This window comes from Drosophila novamexicana, unplaced genomic scaffold (genome assembly GCF_003285875.2).
Source record: "Drosophila novamexicana strain 15010-1031.04,08,12 unplaced genomic scaffold, DnovRS2.1 tig00004554-arrow-pilon, whole genome shotgun sequence".
Classification (NCBI taxonomy): Eukaryota; Metazoa; Arthropoda; class Insecta; order Diptera; family Drosophilidae; genus Drosophila; species Drosophila novamexicana.
Window position 1 is genome coordinate 1,719,062 of NW_020825051.1, and position 23,732 is coordinate 1,742,793.

The following is a 23,732-nucleotide window of genomic DNA, read 5'->3' on the forward strand; positions in this document are numbered from 1 at the left end:
AATGTCTGTGTATTTGTGCTTGTAATTGCAATCCTTGCGGTTCCTGCCAGTGCTGGCAGCATCCTCTGCATGTGCTAAAGCATTTTGATTAGTTTTTCGCATATATCCGGGCAACGCCTTTTGACCTTCTATTGCTCCTTTCATTTTTATCGTGTGAAAATTTATTGACACTCTTGTAAGCACTTGAGAGCGCCAGAGAGAGAGAGAGAGAGAGAGAGGGCGAGAGAGACTGTGTGTGTGTGAAAATTTAGTTTTTCAAAAAAACTGGAAATTGGGTTGCTCATTCGCCGCATGAACCACAAAAAAGTCAATGGCAACAGCAAAATATATATCAAGGAGTGCATATCATCTTGTCATTCATGCATTTTCAATGGCATTTAGATCGCAAGTTTACCTGAACAGAGAGCTTTCGATATATGACAAACATAAATAGCAGAGAAAGAGAGAGAGAGAGACTGAGTGCAAGATGATGAATGGGCGCTTTATACAGACTGCACAGCAAACATTTACTGCTAATTTAACAAATATCTTTACAATTTTAAAGTTTACATAAGTCCTGTTGGGAGAAATACCGAGAAATAGCTAATTTGTCAACTGTTTGTGTTAATGGAATTATATTGGATGAAAATAGAATTTAAGCCGGCTTTAGCATATAAATTTGATTAATGTATACTTTTAGTATATACTATATGTATATCAGGTGGCTGCCCAATTTGCTCTTAATTTAAACTTGAAAAAGCATGTGCTAATTAAGCTGCTGGGGAGAAAAATAAAGGGTGCCAATTAGCCGAAATTATAGCAAAAATGAACGTCCCCCTTTCTTTAAGCTGACAGCGTTTTAGAAATCGATAAGCGCAAAATAAATTTGCCCTAACAAATTCATGTTAAACATCTGCTAAATCTCGTGCTTTTTAAACGTTTTGGCCTTTTGCTTGCCAATTTGGGGCAATTTATTTTGCTTAGCTATTGGTTTTTCACACAACTTGATGGGGTCAAAGTAAAAACAAACACCTTTGGGCAGCTGCGTGCAGTCAGAAAGCCTTTGCGATTTGATTAAAAACGGGTCCGCTGAAATCGCTAAAGTAAAGCCATATATCATATCTAATAGCAACAATTACTAATAAAAACGATGTCATTAGCAGCTACGAATTGGGTCATCAGTTGTTTGTTGTTGCTTTGGCTGGCTTTGTGAGGGTTGGTTTTTGTGGTAGCTGTCTCTTTGCACGCAGCTGAAAAATGGAAAGTCGCACTTTGATTACAACCACAATTAATCAACGTCCTTTGCTAAGCCAAGTTTTCACTTATTTTACTATTTTATGCTAATAGTGAAAAATGAACTTAACTTTTGCCTTTATACTTTCAATAAGTCAGTTTTTTTTTAAATAGCCAACAAGCGGGACCTTCATTCCCTGAAAAAATGCAACTGCGCATAATTATATGCAGCTCATATAAAAGCAAAACAAGATTTTAATCTAGCTTACACGGTAAACTACACTCCATTATAGATATTACTTACTCTTCAGACTAGCTAAGTATATAAATAAATCACACATTATGCTAGAGTTACATTAAATTATTACTATATTTTTTATTTAAAACATTAGTTTAATAATTCATTGTTATATAAAGATACTTAGCGTAAGATGCTTACTGACAACCAAGGCTCACCAATTTTGAGGAAAACTCAAAGGCATTTCGATTGGCCCATCCTTAGCATAAGCTGAACTATAATTAAATGTTTATATTACATACGCTTTGCACTTAGAAACTAATAAACTATGTCAAGTATCACTTAGAGAAACTTATGCACCATCAAACTGTTAAAAAGACCCCACAGCCGAAATTTGGCGGAGCGCTGCACACGCGAGGGGCTCGATTCGTGCGTGCAACGCTGGCCAAAATTGGCAACGGGTGTTTAACAAATTGTGATTGGTCTTACCAGCTAGATAATATTCAAATACACGTGTAAAGAGTGCGGTTGTTGTTGTTGTTGTTTTCGTTGCATGGCTGTGGTTGCTTTATTCACAGCCACAGCGCATCGATGGCTTCGTCCATGTCATCGGTTGCCAAGCGAGCTAGTCGCTGCGGTTGCGACTTCCTCATTACGGCCTGCTGTTCGCTGACAACCACCGCCTTTGCCTCCATCTCGTTACCGCTGAGCAGCACCATCAGCAGCACGCTGCCGCGTCTGCTGCGTGACTCCCGCGGCAGCTGCTCCTGCTCTTGCTGCGGCTGCTTGTTTCGCAACTTGCGCAGCCAGTCACTGGCTGGCCAGATGCATTTGCCGCCCACGCTGCAACGTCGACGATGTCCCTCCCTTGCTGTGCGTTCCCGCCCTGCTAGCCGTCTGCTACTGCTACTGCTGCTGCTGTTGGGTAGTTTATTGTTTGTGACAGTGTCGTTTGGCTGCAGCATTTCAACCACGCAGATGTCATCAGTAGCGCCAATTTTGTTGGCGCATCCATCAACATCAGGCGCTGTTTCAGTCATTGCCGCTGCAGCTACGCCGGTTGCCGCCGTTGTGGTTGTTGTTGTTATTGTTGTTGACACTGCCCTGCTGCACTCCTGCTACACATTTGTCACTTGCGTCGTCAGACCCAGATCAATGGCCATGCTCTTGCTAACAGCATCCGTATGCACCAGACGCTGTCTGCCATAGCCATCGAGGCGACCGCCGGCACCATCTCTGGCATCGCCATCATGCTGCGACAACGGAAGCCATTTGTCGAGCCAGCGCGGTCGGAAAAGCAGCGTGAACGTGCTGCGGAACTGTCGACTCATCGAGCAGTAGAGTATGAAATTGATGCTCGAATTAATAAGTGCCAAGATGTCCATTAGGTCACCTTAAATGAGACATTAGAATTGAAATGCCATGAGCGCCAGTGCAAGTAATGGCTCCACTCTGCCAAGACAACGCTGCCATTAAATAACAATGAAAACCCTAATGTTGTTCTCCAAATAATAAAAGTTACTAAATAACGCATATATGACTGTGATTTTCTGTTTGATTTAGGCTAACAGTGCGTATGATTGATGTGAATCTCAAATTGTGCTTCATGTCGTGTATGGAAAAACATATAAATATAATTGACTGGTACTTTGCATTTTTTATAGATTAATATTATAGAGAGTGTTAAGTACCGTTGATTAATGTTTTGAAATAGATTTCAATGAGAACATAAATAATTGTAGGCTAACGGTGCGTATAATTGATGTGAATATCAAGTTGAATTGAGCGTGTATCCACTGTTAACAAATCGATTAATCAATATATCGATAGATAGTTTTCTGTGATTCTAGTATATTCCCAGTATGAGGCAACATCATTTCAATAATATAATATCATAAATAATTCTGCAATCAAAACATATTAGCAAACGTAGCCTTCCTACATTTTAAAAGCTCGTCCCCATCACGTCGTGTCCCATTTATATTCCTAACCAAGCGCACATTCAGTGTTCATGTTCGTGTCGCATTAAAACAAATCTTTCATTTACCATCACGTATAAAAAGTCTGATGTTAAAACTAAAACTAATAGCATGTAATTTGTCCCAGTAACAGACTGAACCGAGTTTCTGCTTCATACTCACTCAGCTTTAGGTAGCACTGCATGAGAAATGCATCGCCGAGCAGCGCATTCAGCAAACCCATAATACCCTGTGGAAATTCTGTGATGAGGAACAGCAGCAGCACAGCCAGCAGCATTCGCGTGGTGCGATCCGTTTGCTTCTCCTTCTCCAGCAGCTTGCAGCTCTTGGGCTGGCTAGGTGTCACCACTTTGCCATTGACAATAGGCTGCATATCATTGGCCGCATGGCAGGCGAGTATCTTGCGTCGCTTTTTCGCCTCCAGCAGGGCGCCAATCAGCCGCACCGAGAGCACTGTCAAGGCAAAGCAGGGTATCAGCTTAATCAGCACGCTGTAGATGAGAAATGTGGCATTGCGCAGTGGGCGATCGTGAAGCGCCAGTTCGCTGTGGTATAATTTATAAACCGTCACATTGCGCTCTCCCGCGTCGTATGGCAATGTGGTTGTTGTCATTGTTGTTGTGGGCAGATCTGTGAAGGGACTTATCAAACTGACGGCTGTGGTGTTGCTGCTGCCCGGAGCCAGTGGCCAGGCCATGTCCGGCGTGGTGCTGGACAGCACCTGCATCGTGATGTGCTCCTCGTTATTGTAGTCCAAAATATACTGACTTAAGGGCACCGACTTAATCGTCTTGCCATCGGCATCGAGAGTCTCCAGAAACTTGGCTATAGCGCTGACAAGGTAAAGCCACGGCGATACCACCAGCACACAAACCACATAAGCTGTGGCAATGGTTATCGTTGTGGTCCGCATGCCACACCAGATGCGATTGCGCTGCGGGTAGCTGACGGCTATGTAGCGCCAGACGGCCAGCGTAACTGTTAGCCAAATTGAGATGGTGTGGAGAACCTGTGCGAAAATCGAGTGAAACTTGATAAAGCAGGCCCAGCTGTAGCTGAGCTGCTGCTCCCGCGGCAGACGCGCGCTGAGTATGTAATCATGCACCGTATAGGGTATATACTCCAACATGACGGCCAGATCGGCCACCGCAAGGCCCGTGAGTATCGCATTTGTAGGTGAACGCATCTCCCGACGGGTCAGCACAATGATATTCAGTGTGTTGGCCAGGGTGCCCAAAATGCAGACGATGAGCGAGAAGTAGCCATGAATATATTTATAGCTGTCGAGAAATTAAAAGAATTTGTAATACTTAATGTACCAAAAAATTTAATCAAAACTAAAAGGTAAGAAATCAATCGAACTGCGTGTACATTAGGTAATTAAAATGCATAATTACTTATATCCATATTGCGGGGCCCTATGCCCAATAATCATATAATTATTAAGCATACGCACCGTTTAACCAGCCCCATAACAATATTTAATAGCAATTACGCAGGTGATTTCCTTATGTAAACCTCAGTTATCACATGGGCAAGCAAATTATTATGTTAATTGCATTCAAAAGACACAAAAAAAGTAATTAATATGCTGACACAGTTCACATGCCGCTAGCCGCATGCCGCATGCCGCATGGCAAACGCCCATCGACACCGTCCAATCAACTTACTTTGTGTGAAAATCATCGACGCTGGCGCCGCAATAATGCGGCTGCGACATGTTCGTGACCATGTTGTCAATTTTGGTCGGCTGATCGTCCGGCAGGTGGCTGTTCGCTTGATTACGCCCGTGTTCAGGCTGGCCAAAAGCCGCCTCCGCTCCTGTAACAACTACTCCTGGCGCTCAAGCTCTGTGCTGCGTGGTTTTGTGGCACTGACTGCTTCGTTGTGCTTCAGCTGTGCGCTGTCAACATGCCCAGACCCAAACTCTGCCTCCTCATTAATATTACTTTTTGTCTCTCTTCGATTTTCCAATATTAAAATTGGTCGCTTTGTCCAGTTGCTGTAGCTGAAATTAAATAAGCCAAATATTTGTACAACATTCGCGCCCTGCGTTTAGCAATAAATTATGGCCGCGCCTTGCGTGTTGGCATTATTTTTGTTCTTACAGCAACAATTTTCATGTAACATGCAAATGTAAAATGAAATATAACGTGTCTGTATCTCAAGTTGAAGTTCAAGGGAATGAACCAAATGTAGTGCTTAAATTTCCAGGGCTCATAATAAATGACATTTGCAAAATGTTTTTAATAATTAGGTTAAATTATAAGTGAAAGGCAAATATTTAGTTTCAATTAGCTCAAGTGAAAAGAACTTCGGTTAAATTGTACTTAACTTAAAGAAAGCGGCCTTGTTAAAGATCGGAGTTAAGTATCCCTTGACACTTTCTGATTAACTTCCTATATTACAGTATTCTATTCCGAATGAGTCTAATTTCTTATGCAGGTTCATTAAATAAGTTCGCAATACAAATTTCTAAATTTTTAAAACCCACACGTTCATGATTTAAGGACAAAAAATATACTTGTCCAGGGTAGTTTGGGTTAAGTAATTGGGGAAAAGACTGTTTCTGGCGTGGAAGCTGCAAGGGCAATCAATATAACGCATACGCCCCCAGCGCAGATACTCAGAGTTGAGCTGACAGAGTTTTTGGGCCAAGAAAAAGGGCAGTAACAAGTCACTTGTCTTCACATTACAAAAGCCAGGCAACTTATGCAGCTATCCCGAACAAAGCAAACGATTTCGTTATCCATTCTCCAATTTCCATTGCCAGGCACACACACACACAAACACGTGCACACTGCGTATACGCAATGGCATTGGAGTGAAACGAAATGTCATTGCATGGCTGCAGTTGGTTGCATGCCACACTTGGCTTTTGCACTTTGTCAACCACATTTGGCTTTTGCTGAACTTTACAGCTGTAGCTGCCACCGCAACTATAACTATGGCTCCTATCATACCCAAGTCACTTGCTACATTTAATCCAAACTTTTTGCCTTGGTCGAATAAATGACAAATTTTTTCACATACATGTGGACTTGCAGAAATATTTATAACCTTTTGTTAACAGATTTTAAATTTATCGGCTTTACCACACACCCGCTGTTTAGCTGCTTGGCAAAATCTCAGTGTGGCCCGCATCCAAGCATCCAAATTGACACACGAATAGACACATAATCCACTGACACATCTGCAGCTAATGAGCAGCACACAAGACTGCGTATCAGGCCAGTTTATGCAGCAACAATAATAAACGGCGACGTGCCCCAACGCAAGTGCAAGCGAATTGGCAACAGCTGCTGGCAGACATTGTAATTAAAATTGGCCCAAACGTAAGCCCAGGCTGATTATGTGAGCGCCATTATTTGGGGGCCGCATTAATAATGTGGGCAGTGCTAATGGCCTCAACGGCTTCATTAGATCATTTAAATAGACGTTGCTTAAGCATTAAATACCAAGTGTTTGCCATGTTTCATCTCAGGCCACGAAGTCTGCCACTGTCAGCGGCAGCAACAAGTTGTTCGATGGTTGGGCATTACGTGACTTGACTCAATTTCAACGCTTTCCGGTCACTCCAAAACTTGACAGTCACAGCCCACAGGTCCCTCAGCCAGAAGAAGATGCTAATGTACCCAGCTGCCAAACGCAAGCTCTCAGACGTTAATGTGCGGCATACGGTGCGTATACGTTATTTTATTTTTTTATATTTATTTGGAAGCAGCAGACCGAGGCCTGACTGAATGAGTGACTGGTGCGCTCCAGAGCTTGTGTGCCCTGGGTGTGGTTGCCAAGTAATTTAAGCTATTTGTTTATTACTGTTTCGCCCAGCTCCAAGAAGACCTACACAGAATTCAATTAAGTGTGGCCCAGCCACATGCTGTGCTTTAAATTAGATGTTTATTTAGAGTGCATGTTTTCTATTTTCTTCCCATTTTTTTTATAGTGGTCGTATATCGAAGGCGGGGCCCTGCTGTGCGCATTTAGATGAGCCACTTTGCTGGTCAGGAGCACAGCTTCCGTACTTATGAGGTACAAGGACTGCTCGGTTGACTGATAGTCCAGCGATTACTGCAATTGGCAGTGCTTCAAGCTTATTGAAACTACTTGAAGACGGTTGAAGCCATTATTTTGACAGCTGTCTTTCAAAGCCAAGATTACTTGTGCTGGCGCAAATTAATTGAAATCCCCAAAAATTCAACAACAATCGCTTACTAGAAAACATCAAACGCTTCTGGGCATTAGCTCAATACAATTTTTAAGTGTTAACAGCATTTGGCACTTGTTTGACTTTCGCCAAAAAGGAATCGAAAATTAAATCCCAAAGATGGCAACAATACTGTTGTAAATTGAAACCAGAAACTTGTGGTTAAAACTTTGAAAGTATGACAATGTCAAAGTGCCAAAACTAACAATACAATCAGTTAGAACGTTCCAAACGAAAATGTATGAATTGAAACTAACCTATGACCCCCTCTGAACACATATTCACTCTCACAATTGCTGAAGCTTTGTAAAGCAGATGGCGGTGCGGGTAAAAGTCTATAGTAAACTTGTTCAACTCGAATGAACATTGCTAGAACTTCTTTTTTTAACCCATTTTCAATGGACCCATATACCCTACATATGCCCAAGCAAACGTTAGCTGAACATGCGGCAGAATGTGAAGGAAGTGGTTTGAAAAAAAATGCGAGTTGAAAGCCAACAAAATAACCGAAACACCAACAAGGCAAAGCAATTAGGCAAAGTACAACTAAAAGCAAACATTTCTATAAAAAAATGCGAAGAAAACAACCAACAATTTTTAATCAGACGCTGCAATTGACAGCGAGCAACAACTAAACAAAAAGTTAATGGAAAATATTGTCAGAAAGCCAACAAAAAGTGCTTTAATTGGTAGCCAAGTCACATTTGGTTCATTTTCTTGAATTTTTGGCATGCTGCACTGGGCAGCAGTTGGCAATTTCCGTTTGCTTTAATGTTGATAATTTCGTTTGAACATTGCGCATACGCAGTGTGGGACTCATCACCTGTTCAATTATTAACGCTGATTTGCCAGTGTATGCCTATGGCACATTTACTTCCGCTTGTTGCCTTTGATAATTTCCTTGCGGCTTCTTTTACTTCTGCACTTCCGTTGCTCACAACGGTTCAGCGGTCGATGCTGGACTTATGCCAACCTAAGTAGACCCTCGAATGGGAAACATTTATGAGTATTTTTTGGAGTATTGCATTAAACATGTGTGCGCACGGACCCAGTGAATCGCACACGCGTGCGTCTCGAACTGTAAAACCGGATTTCTTTCAATCTGAGCACGCACAGACATACCTTAACATTATGGACGCATGCCAGTTGTTACTTTGTATGCCTGAGAATGCGTACTTGGAAGCAGCTGTATATAAGACGACTTGACTTGACTTGCTAGCCGGTCAATTTATGCTAGACCGAACCCTACTTACAACATCTGAGTGAGACGCCTTAAGGGTTTCTGTCGCTTTTTGTGCAAAACTTTGCTTGCCCCGGCCAACTGCTCGTTAGACGAGCTTCAAGTTCGTTGGAAGTAAGAAAATCACAGTCAAGGGGCAAGAAATAACAGCAAAGCACTAAAATATGACAATTTCGTATGAATATTATAATTATGCCAGCCTTCGTCCTTTTTGACAATGATTAAATGCTGAAAAGGGTTTTGCTTAAAACACAGACAGGGCATTCGCGGGCATATTTTAAATATGCCCGCAGCTTTAAATGCCAAACTCGTGCTTACATTTCATAATATTTATTACTCATGCTAAGCCACTTAACGGATTTAAAACTGCTGCGGAAACTTGGCTTGGGTTGAGGAGTTGTCAGGCAAATATTTGCTGAGGTAAAGCGGCGTGAAAGCACACACGTGCACACACATGACAGCATTTTATAATTAAGCATTCAGAAAATGCCGGCGAAAGCAATGTAAACATACAAAATAAAAAAAAAAAAGAGAAAAAACAGGCAAATGTGCCAGCGCGTGAGACAGTGGGATAAAAAGTTCGGGTGGTCATAAACAAACAGTCAGATAAAGAGTCGCAAAACGGAACAGTTGGGGCATATATGGGCGGCCGCAACACAGGGGACAAGCTGCTCATTTCATTGCCAAAACACAAAGCCCACTTGACAGGGACACGGCATAAAGCTGCGTCCTTTGTGTTTGTTTTTGATTTTTGGTCGCTTAGGTCAAGGTAATACCCATCCACAGACTGGAGCCACTCGAGTTGCATTTTCCAGCAAATAGATTGCATATTTCACAGGCAGAACTCAAACGGCCTTTTGTTTCAATTATCCGGGCGTGTTTTGTTTTGGCTGCAACTTTGGTCATTTGAGCTTAATTAAAATGGACGCTGACAAAATTGTTGTGCATGCAAATTTATAAATATTTCATTTAATTCAACACAACAATGTCAAGGCAATAGCTGCGGCTTTCGCATGAGAGACTACAAAAAATAATGTTGGAATATTAAATGTTCAACCATTTTTTTTTTGGCCACTTAAGCGCACATACTAAAACCTTAATCGCAATAAAACCACAGCAACTAGTGTCAACTGAATTCAGTGGGGACTCACAAAATATATTTGCTTCGCTCGCTTTTTTAATTTGCATTGCCTCTGGCCATAATAATATAATCTTATCTGCAGCTTGTTTATTGTTTATGAATTCCTATATTAAGTGCGACCCTATTTTTTATTGTATTCTGTTTTTGCTTTTGGCAAATGTCAGTTGATTAACTGCATTCACTTGTTGGTCTATAAAATATCAATAAAACATCAATAAAATTATTGACAGGCAGCTGAGCGTCCCAATAAATACCATTTTTTGCTCCCCTTTGTTATGAACTGGCCACGAAAATGCAAACATTTATGACAGTTTTTATTTTTGTCTCGCATTGAGTTAATAAACACTTTATTAACAAACAAAAAACAGCCGCAAAATATTTGCATATTTAATAATTATGTATATTCATTAAAATGGATTCAGCTGCATAATTTAATTAAGTTCCCCGCTTGTTTATTAGCAGATAAAAAAAAAGAACAAGTTATTAAAATGCCACATAAAAAATGTCAATCAATATGTCATCTGCAATTAGCCGCTCAATTGCAGCTAATTTCGCAAATGCACTTGCAAATTATATTCCCATTTAGTTTGCATGCGCTTCAATTGCGCTCAATAAATTTGTGCATGCATAGAACCGATTAAATTTAATAAAAAATGAAAAAACAATTTAAAACTTCAACTCATGTTCACCAATATGAAAGTCCGGTAACATATGCTCCCAACAAGCAACATACCTCTCGCCCACACACCCGACCTCATTTGCTGTCAAGATATGACAACAAATAAATATAATATCCGCAGCTGCCTCAACAGTTTCCACAAACAAACGAAATTTGTAGTAGACCAGTAAGTAAGAAGAATAGAAAACCGAGAAAGTAGGGATGTTTTCGGCACGCCTAAGATTTAACACTCTTGTCGACATTTTCCTTTTGTAAGATATGTGAGAATAGTGAAGCTCGTATATGCTGAGTTTGTTCAAACTATCTTTTAAGACAGAATTCACAGATCTTTCCAATAGCATTTATATGATATAGTTGTCCGATGTTAATCAGATCTCGCGTATGTATGAGGTTCGTAATGGAACTTACATATCTCCAGTTTGGTCAATTTATCTTAATATAAAAAAGGTTTCCATATCAGAACAAACATTTCGACCTATCGTTCCTATGGCAACTATATGATGCAGAGGTCCGCTCCTTGTGTCGGAAATATATCCTTCTATGCGTTACACACTTCATGACTTAACTATAGTACTCTCTACAAGGGTATAATAAGAAGGGAAGGCAAAAAGAAAAGAAAAGCTGTCAGAGCTCGAAATTCAACTGACTTGCCCAGACTAAACCCAAAGCTTTATAGACATTACTTTTTAATTTATCATCAGTACCTGTTGGCAGTTACTCAACTTGCCTTTTTCGTGCTTTATGGCAGCTTTTCATTCTTTTTATTTTTTTATTATTATTTTTTAGTCAAGCAGCATCACTTTTTCGGACCATTCGTCAGAAACAACATTTAGTTGTGGCCAAAATAAAATGTCGAAAACTGAATTTGCCAGACGGCTTTCAGCGCAAGTAAAAAAAAAAGTGAATTATTTAGAGACGCAAGTCAAGTAAATGCCATCAATTTTCCATAGTCAACGAATTTTAACTGCCATGTCATAAGTAAGTATAATGAGTTGGCCGAAAAATAAGTTGCAGCAGCTGTTCACTACTCCGCCTAAAGCCTGTTAAAACCTTAAACACACGCTGTCATATGAAAATGTAAAATATACTTATATACAATGATTGATTGCTTAGTAAGCACATTTTTCCACTAGCCACATTAAAAAGAATTTTAATAAATTCTAATTTTACCAACCTTAAGCAAAGTCTAAAAATGTATTATTACATTCTTGGCAATTTGTGTTAGGAAAGTTTTATACATTAGGCCAGATTTTTATTTTCTTATTTCTTATAGCCAAAAAGTATGCTATGTTTCGGCACAAAGTCGTGATTTACACTTCGTGGGCAAACAAATTAATGTAATCTCTCTTTTTTTTAATGCCATGCTCACACATACTTTTATGCATTTACTGTTTATGAAATTTATTTCAGCAAACTTTTTCTCAACAAATTTCAAACAGACTTCCGAAAAATTCTTGGCATAACATTTCGTAATTAAAGTACGAGTTCAACCGGACCGAAATAATTTAAATTCATATGCACGAAAAGCATTCCAAAAAGTTTGGACGCGCAGCCCCCAAAGGCACTTGCTATCAATGCTACACCCAAACCTATTTCGCATTGACTTTGCATACATATATATATATATAGTACATATATATGCGGGTCTGTTGTTGCCACTCAAACCAAAGCATTACATTTTAATTTTGGCATTACCCAGTGGGTCGCGCCTTATCGATTCGTTACCTATGGGCCCGACCAATCCCAGGATATTTTTCAGTTATAACACGCGCAATTAAACTTGAGCCGCTGGCATGGGGAAAATACTCATGTATATTATACAAGCTAATCCACGTGCGCGTGTTCGTGTGTATTCTGTGTGTTTGTGCGTGTGTGTGTGTAAGTGTGAGTTAATGCTAATGTAATATTCTCCTACCTACTTGATGACTCCTCCCAGATCGCATTTGTTGTTGGCCCCACACGTGTGTATTGTTTGTATTCATTACGAAATTGCAAAATATTCGACCCTGCGCACAATTTGTGTTCATTTACAATATTCGTTAGGCTCCGCTTTAAAAATCTTTTCAAACATATGTATACATATATTTTTTGCACGCTGTCGTCGTCTGGCAAGCATTTTTCTGCCTCTTATATACGTAGTTTATGGCCACAAGGAGACGGCACACGAGGCGCGGCATAAATTTCATTTAGTTAGTTTCACTTGACTCCAAATTTGTTTCTCTTTATGCCGCAGCGCATAAAACAAGTGCGTGAGCAACTCTTGTATCTATGGGCTGGGTTTTACCATGCACTTTAGCTGCTTGCCAACGTTTTTATTACGCATACGCAACGTTGTTCCATGCGCAAATTAAGTTTGGTGTCATTAAAGTAGTGTTTGGCCCACTTTCTTTTGGCTTTTATGCTAACTTAAATATATTCTTAGAACAAATATATGCCAGAAAGACTTGTCTTAGCCTTCCAACTCAGCCGATTGATTCAGTTATGGGCAACAGCTTTGATGTATTTGACGCTCTTAGCTAGCACTTTGCCTGAGCAAACGTTAAGGCCTTTATCCTTTACCTACTATGCAAATCTGAAGCACTTGCCCAACCACAAGCGCCGGCACAAAGCCAAATTGCATATTCATACGGCAAATTGACTACAAAAGCGATCCACCAAACTTGCGAGTGCGAGACTCGCACTTTTTTCTATTTATTTTTTTTTTTTGTTTGTTTGAAAAGCCTTCGAATAACAAAAGCCCGTAGTACAAAGTGTTCTTGCGGTAACAGCAGCATTTACCTTGGGCTCGCAGCAAAACCGGAGCCACAATTCCAGGGACTAACTGTCTGGGCGAGCTAACAACAAAAAATCCGCTGATGTCAACGAATTCACTTACTTGGCCAACTTCCACCGGCCAATTCATGCTCTTTGGCTTTCCTGCTCTCTACTTGTGCCCGGGCCCAACAGCTTAAAGCCACCAAATACATTTTTTTTTGTGCCAAGTTTTCCTTTTTCAAGCCCTAAGGTTAAGGTGGCTGCTGTTTTAATTAAATTAAAGTGGCAAGTGTTTTGAAGTCACTCAAAGGGCTGTAGAATGAGGTCAACTAGCTGGCACAGATCTTAGAATATTACAAAACTAAGTAGTTATGTTACACCAACACACAACTACAGGCTACCACAAAAATAAGCACGAGGTGGAGAGGCAGAAAAAGGAGAAGCAAGAGTGATATGCAAAGCAAAATGTATAAATAGCGCCACATGATGCAAGAAATTTGCACGGAGTGGGCAAAAAAAAAACTAAGTAGCAGCATATTTGTTTTTGTACGCTAGGTATAAACACGCGCATGTGTCTGTTTGTGTCTGTGTGTGTGTGTATGTGTGTATGTGGGTTAGTTTGTTGTGCGTGTGCATCTGCCTCGTGTGTGTGTGGAGAAGAACAAGTAGCCAAAGGCACTTGAGTGCACTTGAGACATGCACAGAGTACAGCTGTGAAAAAAAAAATCAACTGAAAACCAAAAATTTAACCAAGGTGAGAGAACTTGGGCGCACAAAAGTGTTTTTCGACACTTGCTCGTAACGTCCTTTCAGACAGTAGTCGCCCTTTATAACACAAGCCCCATTAGATTTAAGCTACAAAGCCGAGAAAGCAGCTAAATAATGTAAGCCGACAACTGAATTACCCTTTTACTCTTCAATTTAAGCTTAAGCATATTGCGTTTTGTCTAAGCTATATTAAGGATAATGCTGCAATTTCCCTTATATATAATAGTATGGGTATGTTATGGTATGGGGTCGTTCTTTATAGATGGGTAGCCCGTTAAATCTACAAAAAGTTCAGGTTTCAGATTCAATTCTTAAGCTTAAGTATGCCTTAAGGCACGGACATGTCAGTTATTAGTCAGACTAAAATTGAAATTAATAATATTTATAAAAATAAAATATAATGCTAATAATAAATAATCCAATAAGTATAAGTGATTTTGACCCATTGCATTTATCCAAACAAATTTGGTAGACAAACATTTTAGATCCAAATCAAATGTAGCCCGAATTTTGTATACGAAAATATGTATGGTTACAATATTTTCAGTACAACGTGCAGATGCAAAATAAAAATTCAATTGTTTTGCTAAATTTTTAATAACCATACTAAACCATAATTTAAGCCTGGGGATGAGATTGTAAAAAATTAACTTGAAGAAAAAAATACAAGTCTAGTTCGGCCGAAAGACTTGATGAGATTAATAATATAAAAAATAATAACAATAAGAATAATAATATTAATAACAATAATAATAATGTTAATTATAATAGTACAAATGATAATAAAATGGAGTTTATTAATTATTTTAATTAAAAATATTGTTTATAATAATACTTCTAATAAAAATGATAATCATCCAAGTTTTAATTTTTTAATATATTTATAAACAAATCATTTTTTTAATCTGTCGTATCCTGTTTTCTAAGTTCTAAATAGAGCTGTTGGCAAATAATTATTATAACAACTAAAATGCACTTCCACAGCTTAAACTCAAGTAGTCAACACAGTCAACAGCTCGGCGCTGGCTAAATGCCGTGTTAACTGCGTTACCTGCTGCTGCCCGCGGCACATTAACAATTTGGTCATTGACATACAGAGCTTGCTGCAGGTCACCATGTCGCTAATATATCCCGCGTGACCCCAGCATTGTAGCGCATTTTTCACGTGCCACCGTCCAAAATTGACTTTGGCAGTTGCTTAGCAGTAGGTGGCACATGTGGGATTTAATAAATTGTCGAAACAGCTACTGGAAAAGCTCCTGCAATCAGCGACTACTGAAGACTCACCCTCTCCTCCCCTCGCGATGCGTTGCATGTGCCCTGATCAACTGGCAATTGAGGCGCCACTTCTAATGCAGTTTAAGCACCTTAACAGCTCCAATGACAAAGGCAGCGCTGGCCAGCTGCGGGCAAGCGCTGGATAATCGGGCGAAATTGGTTACAATCCAGGCAGCTAATGATGCTGTTAATGCGGGCCAAGGCCCCCAAATGGAAGTTCAAGCAGACACCCTCGCAGACAACTGGCTAAAATAACATGGACTGCGGGCCAGGCAGATAATCAATTGCTCAGTTTTAAGTGTTCAACGTCGAGCTGAGCTCTTTAATGCAAATGGGGCAGAGTTTTGTGCTAGCTGTGCATGCTGCTGGCTTCTGATTAATTTAAATATTTTAAAATGAACAGCTTGTGTGTTGTATGGCATTGTTAGATGCCAGCTATTTCAATAAATGCACCGTGTCAACTGTCAGCTGTCAGCTGTGAGCTGTCGGCTGGCATTAGATGGAACAGCTGCGGGCAAATCCTTCCAAGATCATTTACAAGCCGAAGACGTGACGTCTTACGTTTGTTGACAGCACTGTTGAGAAATGTCAACATCAGGTAATAAGCATGTCCTCACTGTTTCCTGTATTATACCACAACAGTATTCCCAGCACTTGCATTTGAACAAGTCTGGAAATGTTTTGCACACGAATAGACAGAGACAGACACACGCACACAGAACTCTTTGGCTGCCATGCCGTGGGGCTTGTTATTTGTCTCTGTCTTGTCTTGCATGTGCACTTGATGTTTGTCTCCTTGATAAAATGCAATTTTCGGGCCATTTTGTTTATCCTTTCCTTTTTTATTGGAGCAGGCAAAAGTCAAATATGCTGGCGTTGAAAAATAGCAGCACTTGGGAATGAAATTCTTCAGCAATATGGCCGACAATAATATGTAAATCAGGCAGCCCAGCCATTTGTCTGGTTGTTGTACTACTCTGCATAAAGTACGTGCCAAGCCAAAAACCTCATAACTCAGCCATTTGCCAAGTGTCAATAGACGACAAGTGCAATTTTCTCTTTTATTTCGTGTATGTGTTTGTAGCCTATCAGCGAGCATATGCCAACACAATATTCCAGGCTATGTTGATAACTTTTGCGTTTTGTTTATCTTTTCTCATTTCAAAAGAAAAATTAAGCTGAATGCACAAGAAATCAGGGAAAACAAAATGAAGTAAAAGTGCGTGCAGTACTTCAATGGTGAACTCATCTGTCTGAACCGTGTTCAATTTTTGGTAAAAATAACAAGGAAAATGTTCTTATTTTTATTTGTATTTTGACAATAGCTGGCTCCTTAGCTCAGACACTCACCACTTGATTCTTTATAATCTTTTACGGGCTGTCTGCCGCATCTTTTGTCTATTTGCTGTCGATTGTTGATGTTGCCATTGGCTTTGTTGTTCGCCACCAGTGCAACGCCTTTCCCCGTCTGGTATCTGTTCGGTTTTATGCTGGTCAAGTAAACAAAGCACTTGAGCTTAAATACCCAAGTACGCCCTTTGCTAGGCAATGGTTTACTGCACTTTGTTTAATTTGCCGTTTGGGTTATCAACTGAATGAATGTGGCTTATAAGAACTGGCTGCTGGCAACTGGTTACTATATTTATGATATTATTACTATATCGCTTTAGCTAATAAACTAAGATACAATCCTAGAGTCTATAGAGTCCTTGGTTTCCATTTGAGCTGCTTTCTGCACCGCAGGGCACAAAATCGATACATAATTTAGCTAGCAAAATTCACCCCTTAATTCCTTAGCTATCCTAATTCCATTTAATACTTGAACTAATCCGAGCAGCAGGAGCAGCATTTTGTATTTCATTTTATATTCTTCAGAAAATTTCATGATTTACCCAAACGTAAGCCCCAAGCCCTAATAGCCATAATTGCAGCTGTGTATTATCTATCTACCTTCCCCAAATAGTATCATGTATAATTACAGTCAGCTGCTCGCACACTTATCTTGCTGGCAATGTGCATTTAATTGAATTTAATGCCAGCGCTCAACGCATTTGCCGCTGCTTTTGCATTTTGACGTAATTTACACACTAACAAAATGCTTCGAAAATATTATTTAAATGAAATGATCATTATTTATGTATGCAATTTGCTATACTCATCTTTCGCATAGACTGACAGATTGTTTCATGGGCACTCGCTGGTGCCACACTCTGCGTATGCGTAATATTCGCCCAGATTTATGCAACAGTAACGCATTTGCAAGTAGGGTGGCAAAAAAAGGGTGTGAAGGGAACGGAGGGTATGGGAAATACATCCGCGTTTGCTGTACAAAATATATAATATGGATACGCCATCACTCATGCATATCTACTTGGAGAAGGCATCCGCTGATGTTGGGACGTGATGAGCACAGGACGTGGCTGGCGTTGACCTTGCAGTTGGTATTGCACAAAATAAAATGCATACGTAAGATATTTTGTTTGTTCCGTTTGGTTGTTGTTGTTGTTGTTGCCAACGCATATGTTGCTCAGCTCCTTTTGGTTATACGCCGAACTCTCTCTACCGCTTTATGCCCTTCCGCAACTGATTTATTTAAAGTGCTTTGCCGCCAACTGGGCCTCAACTGGCGCATAAGCATGGGCAAATGAAATATTGATCCATTTTGGGGTCTGTCCGGGTATGCAAAAATGTCTTACAACTTAGTTATTCCCGGGTGGGGCGTGTCACGTGGTCCATAAGACGGTGATTGGGCTACAAGTTTGTCAACCGCACAACCCATATAAATTCTGCGGTTAGCCCTCTTGAGCTCGATATTGTTATGGGCTTGGGTATTGAAATCTTTTAGCTTGGCTCGTAAGTTTTTCATTGAAAAATTGTTGGCAATTTCAAGAGTCATTTGAATTTATTTCAAGGGCCGGCTAGACAAACACTTTACGTGGCTCATTTGAGAGCGAAAAAAGGTCCTAATGTAAGCTAAGCCCATAGTCATTTATTTTGACAGTAACCATTTGGATTATCACTTGCTGACACACCTTCGGAGCGCAGTTGTTTCCTACGCCCACATGGCGTATGCACAATGCTCTTGGGAAGCGCAAAGTTGTTCCAAGTCTTGTATTTTACAAGCTGCAAAATGTAACACTTCCCGTTGAAAAGTTGGCAAATTTATGATGCGCGTTACAATAATGCGACACATGTGGCGTATACGCAACTTTTTTATAGCTTATCTGTTAGGCAAGAAAGCATATTAAAGGTTTTTATGCTTGCACAAATTTCCACGCCAGCATTTTGTTCATCCAGTAGTGCATCAATTAAAATATGAAAAATCGAACTTTTCATGCAACAAAATTAAATTATATATAGCTCGCTTTAATAGTCTTCTTGGCTTGGCAAATAATATTCAGCTGTTGAACGCCTCAGGCAATTTATTCAAATGATATCAGAGAACGAAGCGAAGCCATTGCCAGAACTTGGTCCAAGCCAAAAAAGCCACAGACAGTCGCAGCTCGGCAACGGTGGAGCAGCCCAACTTGAAGCCAGAATGAGACAAAGACTGATATCATTCGTTTCGGCTTTGGGATCAAACCACAATGGCCAATTACCGTCTCATGGGCAGTTGCAAAACCTAATTAACTCAACTTGTGCGATATTTCTTATGAATTTGACCAGCGCTCAAAGTTTGATGCGTTTCATTTAATCCACTAGAAGAGAGTCGGAGTCAAAGTCACGACTCAACGATTACATAGGCTATTGACATTTGACTTTCGAGCGACTGTGACGAGTATGACAGACAAATAAGTGGACATTAAAGAGCTAAATTTATGGCCACATTCATTGGCGGGCAATGCTATACCCTGTCAACGAATGCATAAGACGCGTATCTTAATACTCTGAAAATCTTTGTTACAAGAAAGTCTGCTTAAGACATAGAGACTTCTGGACTTAATAAATAAATTAATCAAGTAATATTAGCTTAGTTCAATTTGGATATAACTAATTTAAATAATAAATAATAGATCATTTGTAATATGTCAATTTTATAAATTAAATTTTAATGGGTTTGGGCTAGTTAACAGATGAACACTTTCAATAGGGTATCTTCCAGTCAAGCATCACCCAAAAAAACATTCTTAATAGGTGCACTTATTTGTGGTCTAATGCCGGCGCCAGAAAAATTGCTCTTAAATAAATGTGTCAACAAAGCCAATTAAAACTAACGACATTGTTTTTGTAAATTCTGACGCCTGCGAACATATATGCATATAGAAGAAATACTAACAATATACGATATAAAATACCAAAAATATGCCGCACTGAGACGCTTTTAGTAAGTGTTAGCAGCTGTTGCATTTGCTTTTGCGAATTTCACAGCACTTAAATTGAAATGTTTATTGTGGCTTTTATTGACAGAAGTTTGGTTTGTTTGCATAAATAAAGCCGCCATGGCTGTGAAAAGGAAAGGCTTGCACCACGTTAAGTCAACTTACGAAGGGCAATTTCCTTCTGGGAAATTAGAAAACTTTGCGCTATCTTCTCAATATTTTGGCAAACAAACCTTTCGAGCATTGTTTGCGCTCGTCCTTTTCATTTGTTGCTTCCTCTCTAGCTTTTGTAATACAAATTTTTTGGACCCGCTTTTACTTTGTGGCCATAAAAAAAAAAACACAGCAGAAAGTCGCAAACGGCAGAGAGATAGTATCTGGTATAAGCATAAAAATATCAGGTTTAGGGCTTAAGGTTTGCGCAGGTTTCTAGTTTATGTTTGTTGTCCTTTAGATTTTTCAGTCTGCCGTTTTCCTTTTTGCTGCTAAAACACGCGTTTTATGCGAACTTCTCTTTTAGCTGAATTTAAATGGGAAAAAAATGATTTTTATGTTTTCCAAGCAGCTGTACAAATGATTTGATTCGCTTTTATTGTTTATTTGCTGCGCGCCGGCTATTGACAATAAAGACTATATTTTATGATAAAACACATAAATTTCATTTACACTTTGCCGGGGAAAACTACACCCCAGTTGATAGTTGTGCGTGCTGGGTCGTTGTCGGTACTTCGATTGCACTTTTGTGGCCACATCGATCATAAAGAAAAACCAAGCATATACTTATGTGTCTGCGTTATAATAATGGCCATGAGTGTAGCGCGTAGCGTCAAGATAAGAATAGATAGGTAAGAATATGTGGTGTGGGAGACTTTATGGCATGGGCCATGTTTTAGGATAAGTATAAGCATGGGAAAACATGAAAGCTAACATTGGGTAGAGCTCTACACCACAGGCATAAGCAAATGTGAGCTATAAGCTGCAGCTCAAAGTTAATTAGCCTAGTCAGTTGGTAGCCTGTATGCGTCTAGAGAAAGCTCTAATACATGCTAGATTAGTTTCTTTAATTGAACTTAAATTTTACAGACACTGCTCGAGTATTGATTAATTAATTCTATCCTAGCCTATTAAAAACATAAGCCCAGTTAAATTAAAATATTTATCAACTGGGCCATTGACCGACTACATGGCGTATACTCAATGGATTTGGTAAGCCACTAATCCTCGGGCAAAAGAGCTTTGTGAACTTGGCGAAAAGTTTTTGAGAGCTGCTTAAACAGAACTCACCTCATCAAAATCCGCAAACTGAAGCACGCCTTAGTTGCAGCTGTCTGCGGCGCTTACACGATTTCAATTAAAGTCAAGACGCGGGCTGCATTTATCATCTTTGTTTGAACAACAAAAATCACATCAATTTTATGTCAGCTGCAGGCGAGCGCAACAATATTCCAAGATTTTTCAATTTATATGCCTTATATTTTTTTTACAATCAATTTTTGTGCTGTATATTTTCTGTTTTGAAAACTTTTGGCCACACACAAAACACGCAGCGCAGCGCGAAGCGAGAACCGAAACAGAGACAGCTACTTGATATCCAGATGCAGACCCGTGGCGTTGCCGAGACACGTGCGTGCGGCGCCGCAATGGAAAGCCAACTGAAAAGCTGAAGAAAACTGTGACCAGCTGTTGGCTACGCTGACAGCAACATGGAGCTGTTTCCTGCGCGCCTGACGAACGTGTAGCCAATGCGGTGGCAGCGGCAGCAGCGGCAGCAGCACCCCGAACAGCTGTTCCCGCAGTAAACGAGCCCTGCGTTCCACAAGGCGCAACTGGTGTACTGCACATGGCATCCACATGGCATCCACTGGAACAGCTGGCACCATAATACTTGTTGACTCTGCAGCGCTGCAAAGCTTTCGCTCTTTCACTCTCTCAAGCTTGCAGCCCTTTTGCTTTTGCCTGTCTTTGCTGTGTGGACTGCAAGTAACGCTTGTTTTTATGAATGAATACCCCACACTTGAGTTCTTGCTTTGCATTCCACACTTGCTCTTGTCTTTGGGCTCACCAAATGTTTCATACCTGCTGTGATTTTGCTTTATTTATTTATGGCAAAAGTTTCCGTCAGACATTGCAACAATACTAACCAGCCGTCAAATTCTGCCCGCAGCCAAATAGGAGCCACCCACAGTTCCACAGGTCCTATCCATCTGTTATAAATCATCAAATAGTATGATTTAGTGCACACACTTTTTACACACAGCATAACAGGAACAACAGCAGCAAGCGGCAAAAAAAAAAACATACAGTTTTAATACACTTGAAAATTCCATGTTGAAATATGTTTAAACCCTTTTTGAGCGGTCATAAACCGTTTGGTTATCTGCGTGTTGTTCTCTCTGTGTTTTTTTTTATTTTTGTACTATTTTGCACATTTTTCAGGCGCTTTATTTTTAGATTTATGTTTAGCCACACAGGCTCACACAGGCATGTGCATAAATGTTTATACAGTGGATTATATTATTTGTCATATATATGTGTACGTGTGTGTGTGTGTATATATATCAATTTAGATTCTTTTGTTTGAGTTGTGTTTCGGGTTTCACGTGTTCACTTTTGTGTTTTTTTAAATGCATGTTGATTAACTAAGTCGTTGATGCTATATTTTATTTATAGAAGATTTATGGCCGTAGTTATTATTTATACTACTATTCGAATTGAAATAAGAATGAAAAATATTTGATTATTTTTGCCAACATTTTTAGAATATTAAATGGAAATGGTTTAAGCCAGCTTAAATGACGAAAGGCGCCATGTCAACTAAGTAAAGAATATATGCAGCATTAAATTTCAGCTATTAAAAATGATTGCAAAATCATTATAATCATTTCTTTTTTATTTTTAGGAGCAAAAAGCAAAAAGCTGCACTCTACAAAAAATGTCCAAGTGAATTGAAAGGATTATCGCGCTGGGCTCCGTTCCCAAAATGGTTTCTGGTTTTTGCGGTTAAGCGAACAGTTGCCATGGCAGCTGCCGTTGGCTGTTTTGGGTATGGAGGTGGGCATTGGCTTGGGTATGGACATGGGAATATGGCGCTGTCAAGTCAGCATTTCCTGTTTACCATGGCGGGCACTTGGCTTACCCCCGCCTCACTGACTCACACATACACATACATACACACACCCACACATACGCACTGTAAGCCCCCAGTGAAGTCGTCGTATGGATGCCAACGGATATAGTGCTTCAGTTAAGACCTTGGTACGCTCTAATGCAAAGCAGCTGAATTGGATTTGGAATTGGGTGGCGTCGAAATGGCTGGAACATTTAGCTAGCGGCAGTACAAAATGGTTGTCAAATAACTTCCGGCTAACGGTCTCTCTTTAATTTTGTAGAGGGTCACGTGCAAAATTGAGGCACTGAAAATCAACGCTATCCTTTCTATGTGCTAACCCCTGGCTGTCAGCGAACGCATTTTCAAATGTCTCGCTTGTCATTTAGCGTCGCCGATTTTATTGTGTCCTGGAGCTGTTTAGGTAAAGCACGAAACTGCTGAATGCTCGACGCAAATCGATGCAATTGAAAAATAATTGAACATTTGAAATGTTTATTGAATGTCAGCTCAGCTAAGTTGTAATGTGTGAGTAATGCTGCCTCCCCGGGGCTGTTATTCCTTGGCTGCCTTTGCATATCTAATGGATCCCTACTGTGGCAAACCGTACTCCTTGTCTCCCAAACTTTGCTATGGCATTTGATTTCACGAATTCCTCATGCCACGCACGTCTGCCTTGTGGAAAAGAAAGAAAAGTTATTGATTGGATTTTTAGCAGTTTCTGCTTTAACCACAGTTAGGCTCATAATCGAGGTCCTGATATGTGGACATGGTATGTGGCAGATGTGTAACATATAATATGACATACCAC

The 23,732-nt window shown here is 40.0% G+C and overlaps 1 protein-coding gene across 1 annotated transcript; it reads right to left on the reverse strand.

Annotated features, from left to right (window-relative positions):
• Positions 1-1,613: 1,613 nt before the first annotated feature.
• On the reverse strand, positions 1,614-22,466 carry LOC115769803. The gene is given in 5 exon segments (XM_030714771.1): positions 1,614-2,843; positions 3,592-4,709; positions 5,100-5,437; positions 21,100-21,894; positions 21,957-22,466. Coding segments are annotated over 3 exon segments (2,001 nt in total). The 5' UTR covers positions 5,162-5,437; positions 21,100-21,894; positions 21,957-22,466; the 3' UTR covers positions 1,614-2,022.
• Positions 22,467-23,732: the final 1,266 nt, after the last annotated feature.